The 11,714-nt window shown below is 32.0% G+C and overlaps 1 protein-coding gene across 1 annotated transcript in view; it reads right to left on the bottom strand.

Moving 5' to 3' along the window:
* The window catches only part of LOC127714486 (caspase-3-like), a 50,664-nt gene extending 40,889 nt beyond the window's left edge, over nt 1–9,775 (bottom strand). The window contains exons 1-5 of the mRNA XM_052220543.1: nt 9,731–9,775; nt 5,458–5,537; nt 5,033–5,084; nt 2,957–3,036; nt 1,551–1,605 (exon numbers count right to left, since the gene is read on the bottom strand). Coding sequence (XP_052076503.1) covers nt 1,551–1,605; nt 2,957–3,036; nt 5,033–5,084; nt 5,458–5,537; nt 9,731–9,764 — 301 coding nt within the window. The 5' untranslated portion in view covers nt 9,765–9,775. The remainder of the gene's footprint in view (nt 1–1,550; nt 1,606–2,956; nt 3,037–5,032; nt 5,085–5,457; nt 5,538–9,730) is intronic.
* Between the last annotated feature and the right edge of the window lie 1,939 nt (nt 9,776–11,714).

Raw genomic sequence — 11,714 nt, 5'->3', positions numbered from 1 at the left:
CAAAAAATGTTCTAGGAGTGAACTATGATGCCCTAGATATTTGCTTGCCTTCTTGGTTTTATTGCATCTTATCTGCTGCATTGAAGATATTGTGAGTTGGAGTTGATGAATAAATATTATTTGTATTGTTTAGGACCAAGAAATTTAAGATACAAAGAGAAAGTAAAATAGAATGGAAGTATGAATACATCCTCAAGACCAATAAGAATATTTATATATATCAAAATAGAATGTGTACTAGATTAGTATTTACTTATCTAAAATATGCTCAAATACTGTGAAATTTGTGTGATTGAGACTCAATTCACCTTAATTTCATTTAAAAAAAATTATGTGAAAGCTCGATTCACATTAATTTCACGTGAAAAATTTAACGTGAATTTCACGTGAAAACTCGATTCACGTTAATTTCATGTAAAAAAATTTCACGTGAATATCACGTGAAAGCTCGATTCACGTGAAATTCACGTAAATTTAACGTGAGTTTCACATGAAAAATTTCACGTGAGTTTCATGTATAAGCTCGTTTGAGGTGAATCTCACGTGAAAAATTTGCCTGTGTATGCTTGTTTGTTTTGCTCCCACATTGTGGTCAACATAGTGGATTTGATGCGACTGTCATATAATAAAGCTAGTTATAAAACTAGTTTAATACACAATTTTCTACATAAGAAAATGACTGTACCAAGTCAGGAATATGTTTTCCAGACGTTTGATATATTCGAGCTTTTGATTTTGCCATTTGATAAATGCCTTTTTTTAAATTTTCGATATAATTTTCAGAACGACACGAATAGACCTGCTCGAGAAAAAAAAAATGGATGCAATTTTGACAAAAATGAGCAGATCGGATTTTAAACAAAAAATTGATCTTCTACTCATCATAGGAGACTTACATACTAAGAATAAGCACAATAGTTGAAGGCGATCAGAAAAAAGTCTTTATACCTGCTTTTTCCACAAACGTTTCAAGGTCCGAAGCCAATAATTTTGTAAAAGTCAGCGGAATGGAATCAAACGTTATATCGATCTGTAACGTATCATATAGTAGACATCCATACTCAAAATTCAGCTCAATATGTGAAGGCGTTTATACTGTATTTGACTCTTTGTGTGACCAAATACTTAAATTTGCATTGTTTTCTGTTTAACATTCATTCATATTTATAAGGTATTGTTGTAATTTTGTACGTTACTGATTTGAATTTATCGGAGATATTTTTTTTAAATGCGAACATCAAATAACGATTTTCCTTCCGACATTACTCAGATCAATACTGATACTGAACGCAGCTCAAATCTGTTCACATAATGAATGATACTCTTTTTCAATATAGTCTTTTACAAACTGTAAACGTTCAACGCGCTTTGTAATGATACATGTTCATCGGCAAAAGATTAAAACACTTCTGATATAACATTCGATAAACAAATCTTATTAACCTTAATTTGACAAAATCTAACAGTAAACATAGTATTACGATAATGACCAATGTAGATCAAATAACATAAAATAAAATAATGCAAAAATTTATTAAAGAACTACTCACCGTGAAAGTTTATTTCAGAATTCGTCAACTTTTTTTTATCATGAGTAAAATTTGTCTATAAAATAATTAGCGTACGATATTAAACAGTAATCAATTTTCATTTTGAATACCCTGCATCAATATTAAAATCGTCTTTATACCTATGCGCTGTGAGATTTTTATAAACACCTGGTTCGATCTTAATATAGAAAAGGTTTCGATCAAAATCAAGATGTTATCATATATAACCGGTCAATCTGTAGACAGCAAGGGAAGACGCATTTCTGTTGTGATCTGCACGACGAAGAAATGGAGACTTAACACTAAACGATGTCTCATTCAACACAAGACTAATTTGTGTGATTAAAAAATAACAGCCGCCGTTGGCAATACTGAAAAGTTAAACTTTTCATGACATCCTTCTTCTTTTTCTCTCTCGATATATTGCTCATACATAGTTCTGTAGATTTACTTTTTGTTGTTGTTGTTGTTAAGGAGTTTTGCTTAAGTTGAGTGTAGCAGTCATTATTTTAAGGATAAGTGTTGCAGCATGTTTAATTGGTTCTAGTTCAAGTACCCAAATGTGATAATAATGCTTAAAGTCAACAACAAAAAATCCTGCTGGAAACCATTTAAATGACCAATTCGACCTATTGTGCTATAATCTATACGTTGTTTGGTCAAAGCATGAACTCATGGTTGTTATAGCACATGAACAATTCATGGTTTTAATGACACATGAAAATGCATGCGTTGTGCTATTCGTGCTTCGTTTCCAGACATCTATCCTCTTAAATGAGAAGAATTCATTTTGTGTGTCCTTTTTATTCCTTCCGCAATAAACTAATCATCATGCCTCTATGTCCTACAGGTAGCATACATAGTCGGATGTGTCATCCTTTTTCATGATTATTTGTTTAAAGGAGAAAAACGAAAATAAAGACGTCCGGATATTGTTTCCGTCATCGGACGGACTTTTAGTCATAGACAATATTTCCGTTTAGGACTGTTTTAAAATTACCATGACATAATTTTCGTACTTAAGTACTTGGGAACAGGATAGTTATTTTGCGTTTTTCTGTATACTATGTATACGTATACTATACTTATATGATCATACATGAGAGTCTCTATATAAAATATCAGTGACCACCGTGGATAGTAAATTTACTATCAATTCCAAGTTTACTATCCACGGCGGTCACTGAGATATTATATAGAGAGTTATCAGTTTTGTAGATGAATATCCATCTGGTTGGTTGTTGGAATATATCATTGAATTATTATTCTTTAGCTTTTCTCAAAGTTGTTTTTGTTTCAAGATATTCATTCATCTTTTTCAACATTTTAATCTTTTACTTGATAACTCGTCAGCAATCTCTATTAAGAGTAAGCGTTTGATTTTGAGTTCAAAGTTTTTGACTTACTATTTGTAAATTGCATACTCGATTCCTTCTTGGAGTAGGATTGGTAGGTCTTATTCGATCTTCATGTGTAAATGATGCACCTGTCAGAAATATCATAACATTGTGAATGACTGAGCTGTAAATTAATAAATCTTTAACAACAAAAACAAAAACCAACAAACTTATGATTGGTTTTGATGTTGGTATAACTTGAATGATTCAAAGTATCTAAAATTGCTAACCTTAGTCTGTTTGATTTCCTAACTGATAGCATATTTTTTACATGTGGATGACGTGGTAATTTACAAACAATCAACATGTTTATTAAAACCAAAAATATAAATTTTCTTCCTGACTTGTTCATTATGAGTTCCTATGAGGAATGACAACAGTATCCTGTAACTTCCCATTCCTATATTAAGTTGATGTCCTCTCACTATCCAAAGTTTGGTGGTCTATAAAAGCCATATATCAAATCAAAATTAAAGCGTTAAACAACAGATTCAGTTAAGTCTGCTTCATATGTGAACTGCAATCTTAAAAAAATGACAGTAAGGGTATGTTAAACACTCTACAACAAAAGAGATGATTATAGCTTTCTGAGATTTCAATTTCAATGTTGTATTATTTCAGCATCGCCTTCATATGGAGTATTTAATTACTTCTGGATGTGTTATTCCAAATCTTTCATGATTTATTGATAGATGCAACTGCTTAAAAGGAGTTAATTTATACTTAAAAGAGGGACGAAAGATACCAGAGGGACAGTCAAACTCATAGATCGAAAACAAACTGACAACGCCATGGCCAAAAATAAAAAGACAAACAGACAAATAATAGTACAGATGACACAACATAGAAAACTAAAGACTAAGCAACACGAACCCCACCAAAAACTGGGGGTGATCTCAGGTGCTCCGGAAGGGTAAGCAGATCCTGCTCCACATGTGGCATCCGTCGTGCGGAATCATCGAATATCTACAAAAGCAATCCGACGGGTGCCATATAAGTAGCAGGATAATTTTTAATGAACATGAAATCAGCCATGGATTTTGATGGGATTTTTATGTACATATTGCACTATGTGGCACATAATTTTGTGTTCTTTGTCGTGTTTAGTAGACTGTTGTTTGTATTTTCACCGCTTTCCGTTTTTGTCAAGATGTTGTGAGTTTGTCTTTGACGTACAATTTTGCTGATCGTTTTGGGATCGCAGCCTCGCGGTAATCTTTTTGTGGTTTTTCCATTTTTGCCATCGCATTGTCAGTTTGTTTTCGACTAATGAGTTTGATATCTTTCGCCTCTGTCTTATGTCTGTTTTTTTTATCAATACTGTTGCAACCCTTGTACAGGATTTTTGTCGATGCAATATTTTATAAATACAATGTTCTTCACTTTTAACAAAATTGTTAATGAGCAAGTGGTGGCGTCCCATAGGTAAAAGTAGAGAAATGTTGACAAATTGCTCGAAAAAGTGCCTGAAATGAAATATATATTCCTATTTTCAACTCAAACATCAAGAGACATATAGTAGATATATGATTTTGTTATTATACTTTCAAAGATAAAACATTATGTAATACATACACATTATTTTGTCTCAATCAATTGAGGTTAAGGAAACAACCTTTACAGGGCCGTTCATTGGGGTTGCTTTCTATGGTCCTTGTAACAATTATTGTGCTCAATATGTTATTGACTACATTAACAACATTAAAAAGTTCTTTATTTTACTTTAAGTCTTTTCAAAAATGTCCTCTGTTGTTATTTATAGTCCTGACGTTAGATGTTCGCAAGCAAATCCTGGATATTGAAAAGAGGATACATAATAAGCCTATATAAAGTAAAACTTGTTACATCAATCCCGTTATACTTCCTATATATTTATATCTTAGACATAAAACTTTGCATAAGCACCGGTGTCCCTTTACAAAAGCGTTTATGTTGTTTTTATGAATATGGATGAAATATACAGAAAACATTTTTAATGCTAACAAGATACTATACAAAATCAAATTCTGGGTTGTTGACGATCACATCAAAAACTTTTCATTATGCCCGCTTTATACGTAAAATAGAACATAAACCTGGACTGACCAAGTCCTTTGTCTTCAGGAAACAAAACGTTAACTTCTTTGATGGATTTAACCTATAACAAACAATGTTGAACATTTAACGTTTTATTCAGTACTCGTTAGTGTCCAAATTTGCATAGAATATCTAGAGTATTTATATTTATATTTTGCAACTGATCTAATTTGTGCATTTATAAGTTTTGTGTTTATTTGTATGTAAATATCAACAAGTCAGAATAATGCTTCATATTTCTAGTTTATTGTTGAATTAATCAATAAAAAAAATTGTTTGTTTTAACTACTTTCTATTTTTTTTATATGCAGACATCTATTGGCAATTTCTTTTATTCTACACAATAAATTGTTGGCAGAGTACCTTTACATGTGAGCGTTTAATCAAGCAGTGCACTATAAAACCAGACATGTATATATAAACTTTTGACTTACTTCTTTGGAACTGAACAATGTCCTATTTCCTGCCTTAATAATCCGAGGTCCTAATCGATCGGCATTTGCTAATAAATCACCTGCCAAAGAAAGCCGACATTTTTTTTTATCAATAAGTTGTATATACATAAACTTTTAACTACATGTAATTAGTAAAATAAAAAAAGTACCGAACGCCGAGGAAAGTTGAAAACGAAAAGTCCCTATTCAAATGGCAAAATCTCAAACACATCAAACGAATGGATAAAAAAGACAAGCAAACTATCGTAGAAATTGTTAAATTTGTTTACATATGACTTATTGTTGCAGTGAACAAAGTTACAACCTAAGTGCATGAATGTAAGCAATTATTGCTTTTTGTTCTTTAGACAACAGTAGCTTTTTAAGCAAAGAACATATTGTGTTGTAGATAAAGGATACAACAGATACCGTTAAGTCTGTCTCATATCTTGATTTACATCTATAGAAATTGACAATGAGGATCGGTTGAAAACAAAACTTTACGACAAAAGAGATGATTTCAGCTTTCCAATTGTAAACTTTCCATTTTTATGTAGCAACATTCTAGCAGCGCCTGCATACGGAGTATATATCTCCCAATCGATACGATAATCCCGGGCTGCTTGTATGTCCTATCATGATTTCCTTGATAGAGGGTTGCTGCTCACAAGGAAGCTATTAAAACAATAGTTCCAAATGGTGAAGTTGGAATCATCCCTTCGTAAATTTTACGGACGCCATCACGAATTGGTTGACCGTTATTGAATATCCTCTTTCACAGATGATATCAGATATGTTCCTTATGTCGTTACTCCAATTCAGTTCCCTTTTCACGAATGTGACCTACCGAATTAGACTATTTACCGGGTTTGTAATAACATGAGAAACACGACGGGTGCCACATGTGGAGTAGGATCTGCTTGCACGTCCGGATAACCTGAGATCACCCCTTGTTTTTGGTGGGTTCGTGTTGCTTAGTCTTTAGTTTTCTATGTTGTGCCTTGTGTACAATTATCTGTCTGTTTGTCTTTTTCTTTTTTAGCCATGGCGTTGGCAGTTTATTTTCGATCTATGATTTTGAATGTCCCTCTGGTATCTTTCGACCAACTTTTGTAGTACTAGTAGTCTGCTAGAATATGTGTTTTTATGTAGCATAAACATAATATCAATGTTTCTGAAATTGTATAGTTTCTTTTTTTCTGTTTAATGTATTTTTTATAGAGGTTTGTATTTGTACCAGACAACAAAGCAGCCCACAATGTGTTGGTTGTATGCCGTGAATACTTCAGTTCATTTTCGGGAATAATATATAAACTTCTTCTTTATTTAAATCTGTACGCTGTATAGAGAGTCATATAGTAAGTTATCAAAATCACAACACAGCTAAATGCCACTTCTGAACATTTGTGCCAAAAGACATTACAATGATTTGTTAACTGATTGAATGGTTAAACGCGCTTCTTCTCATTTGGTTCACGATTTATTGTTTTCATTTTTCATTTTGTGTTCATTTTCTTCAGTTGTGATGATATCTTGGTTTTTTTATTTGTATTTTGACAATATATACATTCAAAATGTGCTGATTTTGAAGCCAACAATGTATTCTTATGTTGAGATTAAGTCATTCAATGGAGTAAATATTTTGAAATAGATTCATTTGAGAACAACATTATGTAAATTTGGAAATCTTATGATAGTGTTGAAATTCAAGCCAAAAGTGACCCAAAGTGAACATTGCTCTTTGAAGCCTGATATCTTTGATGAATGCTTTGTTTATCTTATTATATCCTATATCTATAATTCGAATTATAAAAATGTATAGACAAACTTAAGATGTAAACGTCCGCAATTTTTACATTTGTTGTCTTTATCTTTTCAGATAATTTTTTTTTGTGTGTTTAAAGAATATTTTTTAAATTATTTGATGTAGTTTCTCTTCCTCTTCAGAAAAAAAAATACATTAGGCTAACATTTTCTGAAAATATTGGCCTTAAAAAGAACAAGTTGGAGTATTCGAACAAAAATTTTCCTTTGAAAAAAAACCCAGACAGAGGGAAATAAAAATTTTTAGTACTGTATTTCATTCCTAGAGTTATGGATTTGGCATGCCTTTGTTGATATACTCCAGTTTTTACTACACTATGATAAAACAAAACAATAAATTGACATTACTAAAAAATTGCTTTTGTTTTGAAGTATTATCGGAAATTGGCCGTCAGTTGCCTATTTTAGGGAACCGCATAGCATCCTCTTTTGTCCGACCTATCCTTCTGAATATGGGTCAAGAGCTGCTTACCCGTCCGAAGCACCAGATATCACATCTATATTTGTTTAAAAGGGGTTCGTGTTGTTCTTTGTACTTTTTTTTAATTAACGATGTCAGTGTTGTTTATTCCGGTAGCAATCTTGTCTCACCGAAAATCCCATAAAATATGATTCAAAATGCTTAAGGTGAGTCCAAATGCGTTAAACGGATACATTCTGATTTGATTGACCGTAATGAAATATCTGTAAAGCTGAATAAGGATAGATATGCTCTTTAAATTGTAACCAAATTTCCATGTTACAGCATCGTTGCTGTGGTACATTAGTCAACTTATCGTTTAATTTTTACTCGTTATTAACTAGATAGAGTGTTGCTGGCAGAGTAGTACCTGCTTCGTTAAAAAAAACCCTGAATCATCCCGCTTTGTTTGGTTCGTTTCGCTAAATTATGGTGTTTAAGTCATTCTTTTGTGTGTTGTTTTCATTTCTTTTATCTCTTTATTTCTGACCATTGTGTGGTCTGTTTTTCTTCGACTTTTGGGAATTCTAACCTTTTACTATATATATGTCCGCTTTAGATATAAATATAAGATATGAAAGGCATTTGAATTACCGTAAAGTAACACTGTTCTAAAAATTAAACAAGTAAAGAATAAAAAAAAAACACTATCCTTGACAATATTGAAGACATCATTGTATTACTGTACTGTGAAAAATATAATCACAAACTGTATTAAAAATTTAGCTAATATTACCACTTTAAAGGTAGGAATGGACAAAATGTATACTTTAGTTCGTAGTTTCTTATCCACTAAGACAGAATACTGATCACAATAAATATCACTTGTATACTGTAAATAAACTCCTATAGCGCGTTGAAATTACGCTGGATCTATCAGTAACGCCAAACAAAGGTGCAAAGGCAAAATAAAGTGCGAAGATGAGAAAGAGCTTCGAGGACCCAAGTTCCGAAAGATTTTGCCAATTACAGCTAAGGTAACCTGTTCCTAGGGTAGAGAATCCTTTGTATATCGAAAATTCAAAGTTTTGTAAACTACAGTTAATTTAAATTTATGATAATATGATAATGATAAGTCATGTCAGCACATATGTACTGATGACTAAACCACTTTTCGAATTATGAATAACTCGACAAGATGCATCCTTCAACTATGGTAAGTTACAATGTCGACCATTATGAAAGCCTTATCATGGTATGGTATACATTTTTTGATAAAGAAATAACACTTGTAAAATTAACCAAAAAATTATTAATTAAAGCAAACTATCTTTGTTTCTGTATTTGGTCAACCCCATTAATGATATAATGTAAAGTTTGTAGGTTTAAAATAATTGTAAAATATTTGAAACATTTTACAACCCAAATATCAACAGACCTGGAAATGTGAGTAATATCCGACTTCCAACTTATTTTACTATTCATTATATCGTTTTGTTTCGAATGCATCTTTTATTCTTATAGGGGAACAAAACAGTCCTAGCTTTCCGTGTTATAGCTATCTTGAGCAACGCATCAGTTTAAATCAGTCAGGTACACACGATTTCCGAAATGACAATAACAAGCGCCATATCAAATGACTTTAAGAGATGAAACATTGAAAAACAACTCCTGTCAAAGACCTTTTTAATTTTTTATAATCATCTCTTAGCTTAGGCCGGATATATTCAGAAAGGAGAAGCTTCAAAAAAAGTGATTGAGTCAAAAACAAATCATAATGTTTGATTAATTCGTATACTTACATAAGCTTCCCAGCCAAAATGCATAGTATATTTCAATTTCATTTTTTTTTTGTCAAGGTTTGGTATCATGGCGGTTGTTTAATTTCATTGTATTCCTACTGTCATTTCATATCATAGCTTTCAATATGTTGATAAATTAATACAGTTTATGCTTATATTCAACAACAGGTAGACACAATATACATACAATTACTTTGAACTTTAGAATTACAACACATTTTGTATATACTTTTATATTTTTACTTACAATCTTCAAAAGGAATAAGATCTACTTTCGGCATTGGTGAGTATATCTGAAAAAAATACCAATATACTATGGATGGATAAAATAAGTTTTATTTCTAATGGAAATATATAAATTATTCACATGAGACATTTTTTTAAATCTAAACAAACATGCATACTGAAACATCGTTTATGGATGGTTTCATTCAACCCCTCCCCCTCCCCCATAAAATAAATAAAATAAAAGCAGGAATATTATTTAAACTAAAAGTGTACATAAGTATCAGGATATAAAAGCAAACACAATTTTACTGTAGGGAAAATAAGTGCATCTTTGATGAACTTAGAAAGAGAACTTATTTGCTGGCTATACACAAAAATGAAACCAGTCATATGACCAAGTCAGCTTTTAAAGTTATCTTGACCTTGATCCTTGGAACTTCAGTGCAATCATAAGACGAAGGAAGTCAACTTTTATTTGTCGATATATTTCGTAATCATGACACTTTGTTTACAAGCGATGATTTTTAACCATATGTTAGGTATTTTAAAATGTCATGCATTCATGCATTGTCTCTAGCTATGAACTATAACAGCTAATTTTTATTAACAAAATGTGATTCCATCTTCTTGATATTGAATATTGTTTCTACCTTGGTTCTTTGAAATATGTCATATTACTATAGAACACTGCTTAAGATATTTATTGTATAGAAATTATAACTTAGAACATTAACATGTATCGGATTGTATTTTCGGCTGCGTATCTTCTTGAAATATCAGTCGGTGAAATATCCAAGTACCTAGAGTGTTCATCACTTTTGCGGGAAGATATACAATTTGAAATTAAGGGATAATCTGTGCAATCCAATCTGTACAGAGCAACAAACAAATGCTGATTTTAAAGAACATTTAGAAACTAAAATATTCTTTAAAATGCTCCTGGAGTTCTCAATTTATACCAAAAATCTGCAAATAATGTTTTCGTTGTTGCAAAAATGATGGCAAATAGATTGTCTATGTCGATTATAAGGCATGTCTTTATTCTGTGCTGATTGGTATTGAAACGGTGCTTATGGTTTGACTTGGTCTTATTTCGAATCAAATGATGCAAAAATACCTGAATTTGCCAATTCAATTGAATTTGTGAAATCTTCTGTAGTATTAATGTTTGATAACAAATGAAACAATCTTCCTCAATAGACCAAAAGACGTTGATATTAGCAACAAAAGGTCACAAGCTGAACATGTTGTGGCGCCACACCTTATCTCTGAAATTGGACCAACTATAAATGTCAGATGAATAAGGTTTATCTCATCAAATTAAAACATAACACACCAAAAGAATAAACTTACAAAATGTCTTACGAACCAAAGTACAGATCTGAGAGAAATCACATAAATTTAATACGAGTTATTCTTGTTTATGATTTTGTTTCGTTTTTATTTACCTTAAAAGATAGGCTAAAGATGTGAAAGGGATATTTACACTCATAAGTCAAACAAGGGGATTCGATGGCCTTGTGGTCTACGTAGTTACTACTGTAATCACTAGCCAGTCAACACTGAGGTTGTGATATCGAACTCAGCTCATGCGTGTGCACTCGACACCAATCTTTTCATTGACTAGAATTGTCAGTTTTCCTATCGAAGGTCGGTGGTTTTCCCCGGGCACTCCGGCTTCCTCTACCAATAAAAACTGACCTCCAGGAAATAGCTCAAAAGCGGTGCTTAAATTGGTGTTAAAACACAAAAAAATAAAATCAAATCATAGGTGAAACACAAACTGACATTGCAATGATAAAAAGCGAAAAACGTCAAAATGCAAACAACAGTACTCAAAACACAAGATAGAAAACTAGATTCTGAGAAACACGAACCACACTGGGGGTGATATCAGTTGGTATTTAAGGGTAAGCATATCCGTCTCCCATGTGGTACCCCTCGTGTAAACTTAAACTTCGTAATTTGCTTGAATTCATTACTTTGCTTCTGGTCGTTCTCTT

The sequence above is a fragment of the Mytilus californianus genome, unplaced genomic scaffold (assembly GCF_021869535.1).
Source record: "Mytilus californianus isolate M0D057914Y unplaced genomic scaffold, xbMytCali1.0.p SCAF_9, whole genome shotgun sequence".
NCBI lineage: Eukaryota > Metazoa > Mollusca > Bivalvia > Mytilida > Mytilidae > Mytilus > Mytilus californianus.
Note: the sequence above shows the minus strand (reverse complement) of the source record. Positions and strands in the feature narration are given on the sequence as shown.